This window comes from Heliconius melpomene, unplaced genomic scaffold, assembly GCF_056956725.1.
Source record: "Heliconius melpomene rosina isolate 202511_hmr_F unplaced genomic scaffold, ASM5695672v1 ptg000055l, whole genome shotgun sequence".
Lineage (NCBI taxonomy): Eukaryota > Metazoa > Arthropoda > Insecta > Lepidoptera > Nymphalidae > Heliconius > Heliconius melpomene.
The window spans coordinates 266,702-285,752 of record NW_028181878.1 but is presented as its reverse complement, the minus strand read 5'-3'; the positions used below and the strand labels follow the sequence as shown (position 1 = coordinate 285,752).

Here is a 19,051-nt window from a genome sequence, read left to right as displayed (position 1 = left end):
GTCGGGCTCCCTCCCGGCGATCCGACACAAGTAACCCCCGAAGCAGCCATGCCCCGTGAGCACCTGTGTCATGCGGAAGGTTAGGACGCCGTGACGCCGCGCTAACCACTGGCGGAACACTGGACGAACAGCCTCGATCGTCCTCAGGCCGGCAGTTGGTGTTGCCAGCCGAGTTTCCCACAACTCCATTGCGGCTACCCGCACCTCCTCAGTGCGTGCCTGGCTTGCCGGTTCCCCGGACACTAGGCCTATTATTTCTTCATTTGGTTCATATATTTCATTATTTTCCATAATTTTAATTATTATTATTATTTGAGAATCAATAATTAATCAACGAATAATCCTATTTTCATTAAATATACCATCCTCTATTGAATGATATCAAAATTTACCTCCTTCTGAACATTCTTATAATGAATTTCCTATTTTAAGAAATTTCTAATATGGCAGATTATATGTAATGGATTTAAACCCCATTTATATATATCCTTTTTTTAGAAATGGCAACCTGATCTAATTTAAATTACCAAAATAGAGCTTCTCCATTAATAGAACAAATTATTTTTTTTCATGACCATACATTAATTATTTTAATTATAATTACAATTTTAGTAGCATATTTAATAATAAATTTATTTTTCAATAATTATATTAATCGATTTTTATTAGAGGGTCAAATAATTGAATTAATTTGAACTATTTTACCAGCTATTACTTTAATTTTTATTGCACTTCCATCATTACGATTGTTATATATTTTTAACCGACTTCTGTAAGAAAAGGAGGTTATCAATTCGACTGTATTTTTTATTTTTTTATTTTTTTTTTTATTATTTTTTTTTTATGTTTGTTACCTCATAACTTTTGACTGGGTGAACCGATTTTGATATTTTTTTTTTATTTGAAAGGTGAAGCTTCCCGAATGGTCCCATTTTTTTTTGGTCCATGTCTGACAATGGTATCCATGAGAAAATCACATAAGTCTTAAATTTGCATTAGGTATGTGCGCGACAAATAGACGCATAACTTAATGTCGCGCAAACTGATTTTGATGATTCTTATTTTATTTGAAAGGATACACTTCAAGAATAATTTGGTGAAAGTTTGGCTAGATTCCGATTATGGAATCCGGTGAAATTTGAGAAAGTTTGTTTTTTTTGGTAAAAAATTGATTATACTGTAATAGTTACAAGCAAAAACTTTTTAACTCGATGTCAGAAGTGAGATTCCTGATCGTTACATTTCTTTTCAATCAACCTCAAAAAAGAGAATGTTCTCATTTTCAACCAACTTCAAAAAAGGGAGATTCCCAATTCGCCCGAATACTTTTTATGTATGTTCTTGTCAATATACCAAAATGTTACTTTGCGCAAAAATAAACCCTAATTAAATGAAGTTTTACATGGGACAACCACAACCACTCGTTGACAACCACTACCACCACCATCACCACTCGTTCAAGAAGCATCATTTTAAGATCTACCCATCACTTAAAATCGTAAAATAAATTATTTTTTAACAAAAACAAAAACCGACTTCTAACAACGAACTAAAAAGTGAAAAATAATTTTACAAAGATTTTATAATTTTGAAGTCGGTGCTCAGTAGAACAGGCTTAGTAATTAGATATTGTAGTAAAGGTGTTGTATTAGCATTAGCTTGACACCGTTCGTTGTTAGAAGTCGGTTTTTGTTTTTGTTAAAAATTAATTTATAGATGAACTTAATAATCCTTTAATTACATTAAAATCAATTGGACATCAATGATATTGAAGATATGAATATTCTGATTTTAATAACATTGAATTTGATTCATATATAATTCAATCTAATGAAAATTTAAATAATTTTCGACTTTTAGATGTTGATAATCGAATTATTTTACCTATAAATAATCAAATTCGTATTTTAGTTACAGCTACAGATGTAATTCACTCTTGAACAATTCCATCATTAGGAGTAAAAATTGACGCTAATCCAGGACGATTAAATCAAACTAGATTTTTTATTAATCGTCCTGGAATTTATTATGGTCAATGTTCTGAAATTTGTGGGGCAAATCATAGTTTTATACCTATTGTTATTGAAAGAATCCCTATAAGAAACTTTATTAATTGAATTAATAATTATTCATTAGATGACTGAAAGCAAGTACTGGTCTCTTAAACCATTTTATAGTAAATTAGCATTTACTTCTAATGATAAAGAATTAGTTAATAAATAACATAAATATGTCAAATTTAAATTATTACTTTTTGTAATATTCTTTTATTCCTCAAATAATACCTATCAATTGAATAATTTCATTATTATTTTTTATTTCTATTTTTATTAGTTTTATAATTATAAATTATTTTATTTATAATTATAAAAATAATTTTAATTTTAAAAAAATTAATAAAAATAATTTTAAAAAAATTTTTTGAAAATGATAAATAATCTTTTTTCAATTTTTGATCCTTCAACAAATTTATTTAATTTCCCATTTAATTGAATTAGAACATTTATTGGATTATTATTTATTCCTTTATCTTTCTGATTTTTTCCTAATCGTCATTATTTATTATGAAATTTTATTTCTAATAAACTTCATAATGAATTTAAAACTTTATTAGAACCAAATAGAATTAATGGATCAACTTTTATTTTTATTTCATTATTCTTTTTTATTTTATTTAATATTTTTTTAGGTTTATTCCCATATATTTTTACTAGAACAAGTCATCTTAATATATCCCTTTCATTATCTTTAACATTATGATTAAGATTTATAATTTATGGATGATTAAATAATACACAACATATATTTATTCATATAATTCCTCAGGGAACACCAACTATTTTAATACCTTTTATAGTACTAATTGAAACTATTAGTAATATTATTCGACCTGGAACTTTAGCAGTTCGATTAACAGCTAATATAATTGCAGGCCATTTACTTTTAACTTTATTAAGTAATACAGGTATTAAAATACTTAATTATTTATTAATTATTTTAATTATTGTTCAAATTTTATTATTAATTCTTGAATCTGCCGTAGCAATTATTCAATCTTATGTAATTTCTATTTTAAGAACTCTTTATTCTAGAGAAGTAAATTAATGTCTAATCATAATCATCCCTATCACTTAGTTGACTATAGACCTTGACCCTTAACAGGAGCTATTGGAGTAATAACCTTAGTAACTGGTTTAGTAAAATGATTTCATAATTTTAATATAAACTTATTATTTATTGGATATATTATCGTATTATTAACTATATTTTAATGATGACGAGATATTTGTCGAGAAAGAACATTCCAAGGAAAACATACTATTATAGTATCAAAAGGTTTACGGTGAGGAATAATTTTATTTATTATTTCTGAAATCTTTTTTTTCAAATAATTTGTTCTATTAATGGAGAAGCTCTATTTTGGTAATTTAAATTAGATCAGGTTGCCATTTCTAAAAAAAGGATAATAATAATAATAATAAGCCTTTATTGCTGAAAATTACATTTACTTTATTCTAAAACTAAAGTGGTTTCTCTTTTTCAGCTTGTCCTTCGACAAAAGCCTCCTCTAAAGCTTTCCATTTTATTTTATTCTTCGCCACTCGTGTCCATGCTGGTCCAGCAATCTTTTTGAAATCGTCTTCCCAACGTGTAGCTGGTCTACCTTTACTTCTTCTGCTATCACGCGGGTACCATTCTGTAATAAGATGTGTCCACTTCTCTATCCTTTCTCTTAGCATGTGTCCTGTCCACCTCCATTTAAGGCGTTTGTATGTTGTGTATATGTTTTCAAATTTTGTTTTGCTCTTTATAATCTGTAATTTCACCTTGTCCTTTCTTTTCACTCCCATAATGCTTCTCTCCATTCCATTTTGACATATTTTGATTTTTTTAGTTTGTTTATCGTTCAATGACCAGGTTTGACATCCATATGATAAGCATGGCAGAACACATGTGTTAAACACTCTTCTTTTGTCTTTAATAGGCATATCCTTGTCCTTCAACACCTCACTCAATGACCAAAACCGTTTCCAACTGCTTGTTATTCTTCTATCTATTTCCTTTTGCATTGTATCTTCTGTAGACAATAGTTGACCTAGATATATGTATTCATTAACATATTTTATTTCCATTTGTCCATAATTTATTTTAATGTCTATTTTAGCCGAGTTTGTCATAACGTTCGTTTTTGATGTGTTAATTGCTAAGCCTACTTTGGCACTTTCATCTGACAGTTGTTGTAGCATGTGTTCTAAGCTATCTGGAGTCTCCGAAAACAGTATAATATCGTCTGCAAAGCGTAGATGGTTAAGTTTTACTCCATTAATGTTGAGCCCAATGTCATCCCATCGCAAATTTCTAAACACCATTTCTAGAACTGCAGAGAATAATTTCGGTGATATTGGGTCTCCTTGTCTGACGCCTCTTTCGATGGGAAATTCTTCCCCTGTTCTTTCCAGTTTAACTTTGGCGCTACTTCTCAAATAGATTTTCTCTAGTATCCGGATATACTTAGCATGTACTCCCTGGCTTTCTAATGCCTTCCAGATGCTACTATGATCTACGGAGTCGAAAGCCTTGTTGAAATCAACGAACCCTAAGTAGTAAGCCTTATTGTATTCTTTGTACTTTTGAAGGACCTGCCTAACTACGTGAATATGGTCTATCGTCGAGAATTTGCTGCGAAAACCCGCCTGCTCTTTCGGTTGGTTTTCGTCGAGTGCTACAGTAATCCGTGATAATATGATTTTTAAAAAGATCTTATAGATGTTCGACATCAAACTTATTGGTCTGTAGTTGCCTATGTTTCCCTTGTCCCCTTTCTTGTGTAACAAGGTGATAGTGGATTTTGTCCAATCATTAGGAATGGTTTCGGTTGCTAATATATCGTTGAATAAATTCGTTATGATGGGAGCGAGCACTGGCATTGCGTGTTTTATTATCTCATTAGATATTTGGTCTGAACCTGGGGCTTTGTCTAATTTCTGTGTTTTTACAGCCTTCATCACTTCATCTTGTAATATTATGGGTACTAATTCTGAATGTTTAGTTGTTATGTAGTTTTGATCGTCTATCTGTGATGTTTTTTGTCTTTGGTAAAGTGTCCTATAGTAGTCTGTGGCTGTTTTGAGTATCTCTTGCCTATTACTTAAGGCGTGTCCATTTTTTGTTTTTATATTTGGTATTATTGTTTTCTTTTGATTCAATTCTTTTAGGGCTCTCTTGATTCCACCAGTTTTTTTAATAAAAGCTTTTATAGTTCTCTGCCTTTTTATTTTCCTGTCTTTTCTTATGTGCTCGTTTATCTTTTTGCTTAGTTCCGATATTTTCTCTATTGTCTGTTTACTTTTTCCCTTCCGTATAAGTTCTTTTCTCTCACTAATCAATTGCTTTGTTTCTGCAGATAAAATGCTTTCATTTTTTTGTTTGTTTGTTTTATTGATTCCCCCTTTTAGTATACTCAAAATATCATTGTATCTTTCTTGGATTGATTTATAATTGGTTTTTTCGATAGTGTTCATTGCATTTTTCAGGTTGTCAAGGAATGGTTTATTATTTTCAGTGAGTGTTGATGTGGTTTTGTATGTATTATTGTTATTAATGTGTCTTCTTTTTTGTATTCTAATGCCTGATAGTATTGTTCTTATCATTCTATGGTCTGTATTGAAATTAAGCTGGTTTACAGTATTCACATCTTTAAATGCTCTTTTGTTATTGGTTAATATAAAGTCAATTTCATTCATATGCATGCCGCTAGGAGATATCCATGTCCATTTTTTAGATTTTTTCTTCTTGTAAAAGCTGTTTAAAATGCTCAGTTTGTTTTCCATTGCAAAGGTTACTAACCGTTGTCCGTTGTCGCTTCTTTGACCATATCCATGTTTGCCTATTGTATATTCTTCTCCTATGTTGCAGGTCCCTATTTGGGCATTAAAATCTCCCATTACAATAAGATTTTTGCTAGAAATTTGTACTGTTGATTGTAAGTCTTTGTAAAAATGTTCAGTTTTTATGGTATCTTCTTTTTTATTTGTTTCAGTTGGGGCATACGCTTGGATGATAGTCCATGTTTCTTCTTTTCCATGATTTAAAAGTAGTTTAATATTGAGGAGTGCTATTCTTTCATTAATTCCTCTTATTTCTTCTATTCTGCTAGCCAAGTTGTTCTTAACAAGAAAGCCAACTCCATACAGCCCAGGTGTTTCGCCCATGTAATGTAGAAGAAATTTACCATTATGATTTTGAATCCCTTCACCAAGGCGTCTCATTTCGCTTATTCCAATTATATCCCATTTGATATTATCTAACGCCAGTTCTAGTTCTATGAGTTTTTCATCTGTTCGTAGAGATCTCGCATTTAGAGTTGCGATATATATATCTGAATTTGTGTTTCTTTTTCGTTTGATTTTTTTGCTTAGAGGGTTTAGGTCATTTTCCCCCACGAGGACCAGTCGGCTTGGGGGAGAGTTTTGTTTCGTTGTATTTTCATTTTCTTTCCTGATATTTTGTTTAGTTTTCCGGCTCGTTAATTGCTATTGGTTTTTATTAGTTGTATAGTTAGAAAGAGAATTAGATCTATTTCTCATGATATCAAAAGCGTTAGCTCTGTTGTCCTTCGGCGTCCATGTCTGCTGTTTCTTAGGTTGTGCGTTGGTCTGGGGCGATGAAGACAGTTGTCTCTTACGCTTGTCCTTGTTTTCTTTTATAATAAGTTTGTCATATTTAGGTATGCAATATTCCCCTTCGTCCTCTCTTCCTCCAGTTTTGGTACTAGTTCTTTCCTTTTCTCCAATGTCTCTTTAGAAAAATCATCCTTAATATACATGTCTTTTAAATTCTTTTTATTCTTCATAATTTCACCTTTTTTCATTTCTGATAATAAGGACAGAAGAATTGGTCGAGGTTTTTTATTCTCCCTGTTTATTTTGCCAAGTCGGAACATTTTGTTAATCTCCCATTCTTCTATGTTAATATCTAAATCTTCTTTGAAAATATTTTTTATTTTTTCTAGTAGCTGAGTGAATGATTTTTCCTCCTCTTTTACACCAAACAAAACCAAATTATTATTTTTCTTCTCCCTTTTCAGTTGTTCTACTTCTTCTTCTAACTTTCTTACATTTGCTTTTAGTTTTTGATTTTCCATAACAATCGGCTGTAATTTTTCTTCCATCCTTTCCATAATTGTATTCGTTATAGACTCTGTTATCGATATTGTTTGCTTCGAGAGTTCAATTTTCATTTTATCGAATAAAAGTTGAAATTGTTCATCCATTTCTACCAAATATTGTTTTGTATATTTAAATATTACGGAAGACGGTAGGTTAAATTTAGACAGAACAAATAAAAAGTTAAAGACAATTTTAATTTGTCACTGGTAACACTGATAAGTCAATGTCAGTTTCAATATAAACTTCCTTTTAATTGTCACTTAAGATAACCTCACTATTGTTCGTTTCACATTCACACTTTGTATTTAGAATAATTCTCGTATGAAAAACCAAGTCTATTATCTCCAGATCTTCTTGACACTTATATTTATTAGATTGTGATAATAACAGCTTCGAAGTGGTACTTTAATATTAAAAAATACGATTAATTGGGGAGTTGCACTGTAACGATGTTTACGCTGTCGTAACCGGAACCGGAACCGGAATATAATCTGCCATATTAGAAATTTCTTAAAATAGGAAGTTCATTATAAGAATGTTCAGAAGGAGGTAAATTTTGATATCATTCAATAGAGGATGGTATATTTAATGAAAATAGGATTATTCGTTGATTAATTATTGATTCTCAAATAATAATAATAATTAAAATTATGGAAAATAATGAAATATATGAACCAAATGAAGAAATAATAGGCCTAGTGTCCGGGGAACCGGCAAGCCAGGCACGCACTGAGGAGGTGCGGGTAGCCGCAATGGAGTTGTGGGAAACTCGGCTGGCAACACCAACTGCCGGCCTGAGGACGATCGAGGCTGTTCGTCCAGTGTTCCGCCAGTGGTTAGCGCGGCGTCACGGCGTCCTAACCTTCCGCATGATACAGGTGCTCTCGGGGCATGGCTGCTTCGGGGGTTACTTGTGTCGGATCGCCGGGAGGGAGCCCGACGCTCGCTGCCACCACTGCGACGACTGCCTCGATGAGACGGCCCAGCACACGTTGGAGGTGTGCTCAGCCTGGGCGTCTCAACGTAGCGCTTTGCGCGACGTCATAGGGGACGACCTTTCCCTGCCGGCCGTGGTCAAGGCTATGGCCGGCAACGAGACGTCGTGGGATGCGGTCTCATCCTTCTGCGAGGCAGTGGTGCTCGAGAAGGAGTCGGCGGAACGGGCGAGGGAGGCTTTTGCCGAAGTCGCCATCCGCCGTAAGAGACCGGGTCGCCGGAGGGCGGCACACGACCGCCGCCTTCCGCCCTAATGTGCCAGAGGGCGGTCAGTTTGGGGAAGCTGGCCGCCTACCAACCTGGCCCGAGTAGGCGCGCGCAGGTTGCTCCCGCGTGCAACTCCGAGCAGGCCGTCGAGGGTGCCCACACACCCTTGACTCCGCGACGTGCCTAGCAGGCTCCCGCCGCCGCGTTTCGTGGACGATTCTAGTCCCCGCGTCTCGCGGTCAGTGGCGGTCGAGGAGGAGCACCGTGAGGTTTTAGTGGGTATTGGGATTGGCCTTCAGCCGGTCCACGAGTCCCACATAACCCGCTCGAGTCCCCACTCGGGCCGGTATCCGTCAAAAGGCCTTGGTGAAAGTTCCTTTAAGGTTTCCCGATCTGCTGGCAACCTTCCTTATCACCGCTAGGCTGTCCACCACCTGATTTTGTAGGTCAGACGCAAGTATGGCTTCGTCCTGCTCTTTCTCGGATGGTAGAGACATGTCCGAGAGCCTGGAGCTAGCCCTGGCCAGTACGGCCGCAGCGCTGGCAGACACCTCCTGTTCTGACCTCAGCGGCAACTCCTTCCTTTCTGCCTCACCGAGACCTTTCCGTCTCCTCATGGCAACCACTTTTGGCGCCGGTCTATCTGGCTCTCCTTCACCAGAAGACCCCGACTGATCGATCGGCTTCCGAGGCCTCTTCCGCCTGTCCTTCAGGTATTGTGCCCGTGTCCTTGACTTCTCCGACACCATCGACACAAAACTTTCAGTATCTGAGTCCTTTGACTCCAACACTCCCCACAACCGTCCATATGATGATCCGGACCCTCGTCTCGACCTGACACTACCGACAGTCGACATTCCGTCATCAACGTCCAATCTGGTCAGAACCACTCTCGGCTCCTTCCACACTCCTACGTTCTGGCCATCACCAACTGACCCCTGCGCAGCGACACTCGAAACAGACACTCTTCGAGACGCCGCAACAACACCAACAACTTCCTCCGCCTTAAGCACATCTACTCCTCCCTTCTCAGGCAACATCACATCGCCGCCCTTCTCGGGCTCAACACACTCCACCTCATCGTTTTGGTTTTTTGTTTTTAGAAATTGTGTTGAACATGTTGTTCCCACGAGTGTGGGGGAAAAACGGTCCATCCGAGCAGTGCCCCCTGTACTCGGATAAGCCTATTACGCCAGGGTGTCGGCCGGTACCCTGACGGGACCAGCAGTAGCAACTGATCTCCCCATCAGCCATGAACCCCTCGCGCTGCTTCGCCGCTTGGGTTGGGGTAATTTTTATAGAGGTTTTCTTCCTCACAGCCCGGCCGGTAAAGGCAAGGCCCTCGGTTCCACTCCTGATTACGAGACATGACCGCAACCAAGAGTGGAGTTCCGATATATTCGGCGCAGGCACATCACTGCACCTGCGTGGCGGTAGGGTGAGTACACACCACGCCCTCCGGTTCCTCACACTGTGACCTCTGCATGACAGAGGACACGCGGAGAACCACGTCGGATTATTAGCCAGCGAGCAATCATTACCCAAGGACGAATCCTGTGGACACCAATTACTCGCCGCCCAGGGTGCACCGACCCGCACACTGTTCGTCCCCCCCGAATGACAAGCATTCGAGAAAGGGCCAACAGCGAGCGAACACACGAGGAGGTTATCCGACCAAGCACCCCAACCTAACCTAACCTTTTTTTTTTTTTTTTATTTTTAAATCCTTTTACGGATACCGGCCCGAGTGGGGACTCGAGCGGGTTATGTGGGACTCGTGGACCGGCTGAAGGCCAATCCCAAATCCCAACCCACTAAAACCTCACGGTGCTCCTCCTCGACCGCCACTGGCCGCGAGACACGGGGACGTGAGTCTTCCGCGAAACGCGGCGGCGAGAGCCTGCAAGGCACGTCGCGGAGTCAAGGGTGTGTGGGCACCCTCGACGGCCTGCTCGGAGTAGCGCGCGGGAGCAACCTGTGCGCGCCTACTCGGGCCAGGTTGGTAGGCGGCCAGCTTCCCCAAGCTGAACGCCCTCTAGCACATTAGGGCGAAAGGCGGCGATCGTGTGCTGCCCTCCGGCGACCCGGTCTCTTACGGTGGATGGCGACTTCGGCAAAAGCCTCCCTCGCCCGTTCCGCCGACTCCTTCTCGAGCACCACTGCCTCGCAGAAGGATGAGACCGCATCCCACGACGTCTCGCTGCCGGCCATAGCCTTGACCACGGCTTGTCACGCCACTTACCGCCAGCACCTTCCCGCGCATTCCCGCGGGTTGGAAAAAATCGGTTTTCGCCACTTACCGCTCGCACCTTCCCGCGCATTCCCGCGGGTTGGAAAAAATCGGTTTTCGTCACTTACCGCCCGCACCTTCCCGCGCATTCCCGCGGGTTGGAAAAAATCGGTTTTCGCCACTTACCGCTGGCACCTTCCCGCGCATTCCCGCGGGTTGGAAAAAATCGGTTTTCGTCACTTACCGCCCGCACCTTCCCGCGCATTCCCGCGGGTTGGAAAAAATCGGTTTTCGCCACTTACCGCCGGCACCTTCCCGCGCATTCCCGCGGGTTGGAAAAAATCGGTTTTCGTCACTTACCGCCCGCACCTTCCCGCGCATTCCCGCGGGTTGGAAAAAATCGGTTTTCGCCACTTACCGCTGGCACCTTCCCGCGCATTCCCGCGGGTTGGAAAAAATCGGTTTTCGTCACTTACCGCCCGCACCTTCCCGTTTATTCCCGCGGGTTGTATACCACCTTGAAGGCCCCTCGGAGGCCGAACGATCGACACCAGTTTCAACTGAATCCGAGCGGGGAAAACTGAAAAAATCGGTTTTCGTCACTTACCGCCCGCACCTTCCCGCACATTCCTGCGGGTTGGAAAAAATCAGTTTTCGCCACTTACCACCGGCACCTTCCCGCGCATTCCCGCGGGTTGTATACCACCTTGAAGGCCCCTCGGAGCCCGAACGATCGACACTAGTTTCAACTGAATCCGAGCGGGGAAAACTGAAAAAATCGGTTTTCGCCACTTACCGCCATCGACACCAGTTTCAACTGAATCCGAGCGGGGAAAACTGAAAAAATCGGTTTTCGCCACTTACCGCCCGCACCTTCCCGCGCATTCCCGCGGGTTGTATACCACCTTGAAAGCCCCTCGGAGCCCGAACGATCGACACCAGTTTCAACTGAATCCGAGCGGGGAAAACTGAAAAAATCGGTTTTCGCCACTTACCGCCATCGACACCAGTTTCAACTGAATCCGAGCGGGGAAAACTGAAAAAATCGGTTTTCGCCACTTACCGCCGGCACCTTCCCGCGCATTCCCGCGGGTTGTATACCACCTTGAAGGCCCCTCGAAGCCCGAACGATCGACACCAGTTTCAACTGAATCCGAGCGGGGAAAACTGAAAAAATCGGTTTTCGCCACTTACCGCCCGCACCTTCCCGCGCATTCCCGCGGGTTGTATACCACCTTGAAGGCCCCTCGGAGCCCGAACGATCGACACCAGTTTCAACTGAATCCGAGCGGGGAAAACTGAAAGAGGGGCCTTCAAGGTGGTAAACAACCCGCGGGAATGCGCGGCGGTAAGTGGCGAAAACCGATTTTTTCAGTTTTCCCCGCTCGGATTCAGTTGAAACTGGTGTCGATCGTTCGGTCTCCGAGGGGCCTTCAAGGTGGTATACAACCCGCGGGAATGCGCGGGAAGGTGCCGGCGGTTAGTGGCGAAAACCGATTTTTTCAGTTTTCCCCGCTCGGATTCAGTTGAAACTGGTGTCGATCGTTCGGGCTTCGAGGGGCCTTCAAGGTGGTATACAACCCGCGGGAATGCGCGGGAAGGTGCCGGCGGTTAGTGGCGAAAACCGATTTTTTCAGTTTTCCCCGCTCGGATTCAGTTGAAACTGGTGTCGATCGTTCGGGCTCCGAGGGGCCTTCAAGGTGGTATACAACCCGAAGTTGGAAGGTGAAGGTGCGGGCGGTAAGTGGCGAAAACCGACTTTTTTACTTTTCCCCGCTCGGATTCAGTTGAAACTGGTGTCGATCGTTCGGGCTCCGAGGGGCCTTCAAGGTGGTATACAACCCGCGGGAATGTGCGGGAAGGTGCCGGCGGTAAGTGACGAAAACCTATTTTTTCAGTTTTCCCCGCTCGGATTCAGTTGAAACTGGTGTTGATCGTTCGGGCTCCGAGAGGCCTTCAAGGTGGTATACAACCCGCGGGAATGCGCGGGAAGGTGCCGGCGGTTAGTGGCGAAAACCGATTTTTTCAGTTTTCCCTGCTCGGATTCAGTTGAAACTGGTGTCGATCGTTCGGGCTCCGAGGGGCCTTCAAGGTGGTATACAACCCGAAGTTGGAAGGTGAAGGTGCGGGCGGTAAGTGGCGAAAACCGATTTTTTCACTTTTCCCCGCTCGGATTCAGTTGAAACTGGTGTCGATCGTTCGGGCTCCGAGGGGCCTTCAAGGTGGTATACAACCCGCGGGAATGTGCGGGAAGGTGCCGGTGGTAAGTGACGAAAACCTATTTTTTCAGTTTTCCCCGCTCGGATTCAGTTGAAACTGGTGTTGATCGTTCGGGCTCCGAGAGGCCTTCAAGGTGGTATACAACCCGCGGGAATGCGCGGGAAGGTGCTGGCGGTAAGTGGCGTGACAAGCCGTGGTCAAGGCTATGGCCGGCAGCGAGACGTGGTGGGATGCGGTCTCATCCTTCTGCAAGGCAGTGGTGCTCGAGAAGGAGTCGGCGGAACAAGCGTTTTTCCCCCACACTCGTGGGAACAACATGTTCAACACAATTTCTAAAAACAAAAAACCAAAACGATGACGTGGAGTGTGTTGAGCCCGAGAAGGGCGGCGATGTGATGTTGCCTGAGAAGGGAGGAGTAGATGTGCTTAAGGCGGAGGAAGTTGTTGGTGTTGTTGCGGCGTCTCGAAGAGTGTCTGTTTCGAGTGTCGCTGCGGAGGGGTCAGTTGGTGATGGCCAGAACGTAGGAGTGTGGAAGGAGCCGAGAGTGGTTCTGACCAGATTGGACGTTGATGACGGAATGTCGACTGTCGGTAGTGTCAGGTCGAGACGAGGGTCCGGATCATCATATGGACGGTTGTGGGGAGTGTTGGAGTCAAAGGACTCAGATACTGAAAGTTTTGTGTCGATGGTGTCAGAGAAGTCAAGGACACGGGCACAATACCTGAAGGACAGGCGGAAGAGGCCTCGGAAGCCGATCGATCAGTCGGGGTCTTCTGGTGAAGGAGAGCCAGATAGACCGGCGCCAAAAGTGGTTGCCATGAGGAGACGGAAAGGTCTCGGTGAGGCAGAAAGGAAGGAGTTGCCGCTGAGGTCAGAACAGGAGGTGTCTGACAGCGCTGCGGCCGTACTGGCCAGGGCTAGCTCCAGGCTCTCGGACATGTCTCTACCATCCGAGAAAGAGCAGGACGAAGCCATACTTGCGTCTGACCTACAAAATCAGGTGGTGGACAGCCTAGCGGTGATAAGGAAGGTTGCCAGCAGATCGGGAAACCTTAAAGGAACTTTCACCAAGGCCTTTTGACGGATACCGGCCCGAGTGGGGACTCGAGCGGGTTATGTGGGACTCGTGGACCGGCTGAAGGCCAATCCCAATACCCACTAAAACCTCACGGTGCTCCTCCTCGACCGCCACTGGCCGCGAGACACGGGGACGTGAGTCTTCCGCGAAACGCGGCGGCGGGAGCCTGCAAGGCACGTCGCGGAGTCAAGGGTGTGTGGGCACCCTCGACGGCCTGCTCGGAGTAGCGCGCGGGAGCAACCTGTGCGCGCCTACTCGGGCCAGGTTGGTAGGCGGTCAGCTTCCCCAAGCTGACCGCCCTCTAGCACATTAGGGCGGAAGGCGGCGATCGTGTGCCGCCCTCCGGCGACCCGGTCTCTTACTGCGGATGGCGACTTCGGCAAAAGCCTCCCTCGCCCGTTCCGCCGACTCCTTCTCGAGCACCACTGCCTCGCAGAAGGATGAGACCGCATCCCACGACGTCTCGCTGCCGGCCATAGCCTTGACCACGGCCGGCAGGGAAAGGTCGTCCCCTATGACGTCGCGCAAAGCGCGACGTTGAGACGCCCAGGCTGAGCACACCTCCAACGTGTGCTGGGCCGTCTCATCGAGGCAGTCGTCGCAGTGGTGGCAGCGAGCGTCGGGCTCCCTCCCGGCGATCCGACACAAGTAACCCCCGAAGCAGCCATGCCCCGTGAGCACCTGTGTCATGCGGAAGGTTAGGACGCCGTGACGCCGCGCTAACCACTGGCGGAACACTGGACGAACAGCCTCGATCGTCCTCAGGCCGGCAGTTGGTGTTGCCAGCCGAGTTTCCCACAACTCCATTGCGGCTACCCGCACCTCCTCAGTGCGTGCCTGGCTTGCCGGTTCCCCGGACACTAGGCCTATTATTTCTTCATTTGGTTCATATATTTAATTATTTTCCATAATTTTAATTATTATTATTATTTGAGAATCAATAATTAATCAACGAATAATCCTATTTTCATTAAATATACCATCCTCTATTGAATGATATCAAAATTTACCTCCTTCTGAACATTCTTATAATGAATTTCCTATTTTAAGAAATTTCTAATATGGCAGATTATATGTAATGGATTTAAACCCCATTTATAAAGGAATATCCTTTTTTTAGAAATGGCAACCTGATCTAATTTAAATTACCAAAATAGAGCTTCCCATTAATAGAACAAATTATTTGAAAAAAAAGATTTCAGAAATAATAAATAAAATTATTCCTCACCGTAAACCTTTTGATACTATAATAGTATGTTTTCCTTGGAATGTTCTTTCTCGACAAATATCTCGTCATCATTGAAATATAGTTAATAATACGATAATATATCCAATAAATAATAAGTTTATATTAAAATTATGAAATCATTTTACTAAACCAGTTACTAAGGTTATTACTCCAATAGCTCCTGTTAAGGGTCAAGGTCTATAGTCAACTAAGTGATAGGGATGATTATGATTAGACATTAATTTACTTCTCTAGAATAAAGAGTTCTTAAAATAGAAATTACATAAGATTGAATAATTGCTACGGCAGATTCAAGAATTAATAATAAAATTTGAACAATAATTAAAATAATTAATAAATAATTAAGTATTTTAATACCTGTATTACTTAATAAAGTTAAAAGTAAATGACCTGCAATTATATTAGCTGTTAATCGAACTGCTAAAGTTCCAGGTCGAATAATATTACTAATAGTTTCAATTAGTACTATAAAAGGTATTAAAATAGTTGGTGTTCCCTGAGGAATTATATGAATAAATATATGTTGTGTATTATTTAATCATCCATAAATTATAAATCTTAATCATAATGTTAAAGATAATGAAAGGGATACATTAAGATGACTTGTTCTAGTAAAAATATATGGGAATAAACCTAAAAAAATATTAAATAAAATAAAAAAGAATAATGAAATAAAAATAAAAGTTGATCCATTAATTCTATTTGGTTCTAATAAAGTTTTAAATTCATTATGAAGTTTATTAGAAATAAAATTTCATAATAAATAATGACGATTAGGAAAAAATCAGAAAGATAAAGGAATAAATAATAATCCAATAAATGTTCTAATTCAATTAAATGGGAAATTAAATAAATTTGTTGAAGGATCAAAAATTGAAAAAAGATTATTTATCATTTTCAAAAAATTTTTTTGAAATTATTTTTATTAATTTTTTTAAAATTAAAATTATTTTTATAATTATAAATAAAATAATTTATAATTATAAAACTAATAAAAATAGAAATAAAAAATAATAATGAAATTATTCAATTGATAGGTATTATTTGAGGAATAAAAGAATATTACAAAAAGTAATAATTTAAATTTGACATATTTATGTTATTTATTAACTAATTCTTTATCATTAGAAGTAAATGCTAATTTACTATAAAATGGTTTAAGAGACCAGTACTTGCTTTCAGTCATCTAATGAATAATTATTAATTCAATTAATAAAGTTTTTTATAGGGATTCTTTCAATAACAATAGGTATAAAACTATGATTTGCCCCACAAATTTCAGAACATTGACCATAATAAATTCCAGGACGATTAATAAAAAATCTAGTTTGATTTAATCGTCCTGGATTAGCGTCAATTTTTACTCCTAATGATGGAATTGTTCAAGAGTGAATTACATCTGTAGCTGTAACTAAAATACGAATTTGATTATTTATAGGTAAAATAATTCGATTATCAACATCTAAAAGTCGAAAATTATTTAAATTTTCATTAGATTGAATTATATATGAATCAAATTCAATGTTATTAAAATCAGAATATTCATATCTTCAATATCATTGATGTCCAATTGATTTTAATGTAATTAAAGGATTATTAAGTTCATCTATAAATTAATTTTTAACAAAAACAAAAACCGACTTCTAACAACGAACTAAAAAGTGAAAAATAATTTTACAAAGATTTTATAATTTTGAAGTCGGTGTCAAGCTAATGCTAATACAACACCTTTACTACAATATCTAATTACTAAGCCTGTTTGTTCTACTGAGCACCGACTTCAAAATTATAAAATCTTTGTAAAATTATTTTTCACTTTTTAGTTCGTTGTTAGAAGTCGGTTTTTGTTTTTGTTAAAAAATAATTTATTTTACGATTTTAAGTGATGGGTAGATCTTAAAATGATGCTTCTTGAACGAGTGGTGATGGTGGTGGTAGTGGTTGTCAACGAGTGGTTGTGGTTGTCCCATGTAAAACTTCATTTAATTAGGGTTTATTTTTGCGCAAAGTAACATTTTGGTATATTGACAAGAACATACATAAAAAGTATTCGGGCGAATTGGGAATCTCCCTTTTTTGAAGTTGGTTGAAAATGAGAACATTCTCTTTTTTGAGGTTGATTGAAAAGAAATGTAACGATCAGGAATCTCACTTCTGACATCGAGTTAAAAAGTTTTTGCTTGTAACTATTACAGTATAATCAATTTTTTACCAAAAAAAACAAACTTTCTCAAATTTCACCGGATTCCATAATCGGAATCTAGCCAAACTTTCACCAAATTATTCTTGAAGTGTATCCTTTCAAATAAAATAAGAATCATCAAAATCAGTTTGCGCGACATTAAGTTATGCGTCTATTTGTCGCGCACATACCTAATGCAAATTTAAGACTTATGTGATTTTCTCATGGATACCATTGTCAGACATGGACCAAAAAAAAATGGGACCATTCGGGAAGCTTCACCTTTCAAATAAAAAAAAAATATCAAAATCGGTTCACCCAGTCAAAAGTTATGAGGTAACAAACATAAAAAAAAAATAATAAAAAAAAAAATAAAAAAATACAGTCGAATTGATAACTTCCTTTTCTTACAGAAGTCGGTTAAAAATATATAACAATCGTAATGATGGAAGTGCAATAAAAATTAAAGTAATAGCTGGTAAAATAGTTCAAATTAATTCAATTATTTGACCCTCTAATAAAAATCGATTAATATAATTATTGAAAAATAAATTTATTATTAAATATGCTACTAAAATTGTAATTATAATTAAAATAATTAATGTATGGTCATGAAAAAAAATAATTTGTTCTATTAATGGCGAAGCTCTATTTTGGTAATTTAAATTAGATCAGGTTGCCATTTCTAAAAAAAGGATATTCCTTTATAAATGGGGTTTAAATCCATTACATATAATCTGCCATATTAGAAATTTCTTAAAATAGGAAGTTCATTATAAGAATGTTCAGAAGGAGGTAAATTTTGATATCATTCAATAGAGGATGGTATATTTAATGAAAATAGGATTATTCGTTGATTAATTATTGATTCTCAAATAATAATAATAATGAAAATTATGGAAAATAATGAAATATATGAACCAAATGAAGAAATAATAGGCCTAGTGTCCGGGGAACCGGCAAGCCAGGCACGCACTGAGGAGGTGCGGGTAGCCGCAATGGAGTTGTGGGAAACTCGGCTGGCAACACCAACTGCCGGCCTGAGGACGATCGAGGCTGTTCGTCCAGTGTTCCGCCAGTGGTTAGCGCGGCGTCACGGCGTCCTAACCTTCCGCATGACACAAGTGCTCTCGGGGCATGGCTGCTTCGGGGGTTACTTGTGTCGGATCGCCGGGAGGGAGCCCGACGCTCGCTGCCACCACTGCGACGACTGCCTCGATGAGACGGCCCAGCACACGTTGGAGGTGTGCTCAGCCTGGGCGTCTCAACGTCGCGCTTTGCGCGACGTCATAGGGGACGACCTTTCCCTGCCGGCCGTGGTCAAGGCTATGGCCGGCAGCGAGACGTCGTGGGATGCGGTCTCATCCTTCTGCGAGGCAGTGGTGCTCGAGAAGGAGTCGGCGGAACGGGCGAGGGAGGCTTTTGCCGAAGTCGCCATCCGCCGTAAGAGACCGGGTCGCTGGAGGGCGGCACACGATCGCCGCCTTCCGCCCTAATGTGCTAGAGGGCGGTCAGCTTGGGGAAGCTGACCGCCTACCAACCTGGCCCGAGTAGGCGCGCACAGGTTGCTCCCGCGCGCTACTCCGAGCAGGCCGTCGAGGGTGCCCACACACCCTTGACTCCGCGACGTGCCTTGCAGGCTCCCGCCGCCGCGTTTCGCGGAAGACTCACGTCCCCGTGTCTCGCGGCCAGTGGCGGTCGAGGAGGAGCACCGTGAGG

General features: G+C 40.9%; 1 protein-coding gene and 1 pseudogene across 1 annotated transcript; both read right to left on the bottom strand.

Moving 5' to 3' along the window:
- Positions 1 to 3,521: 3,521 nt before the first annotated feature.
- On the bottom strand, positions 3,522 to 6,269 carry LOC146526409 (uncharacterized). The gene is made up of 3 exons (XM_085207172.1): positions 5,630 to 6,269; positions 4,223 to 5,398; positions 3,522 to 4,096 (listed from the first exon to the last, which is right to left on the bottom strand). Exons 1-3 carry the CDS (start codon positions 6,267 to 6,269, stop codon positions 3,522 to 3,524), a joined length of 2,391 nt encoding a protein of 796 aa, XP_085063298.1.
- A 257-nt stretch (positions 6,270 to 6,526) lies between these two features.
- On the bottom strand, positions 6,527 to 7,855 carry LOC146526408 (uncharacterized; annotated as a pseudogene).
- Positions 7,856 to 19,051: the final 11,196 nt, after the last annotated feature.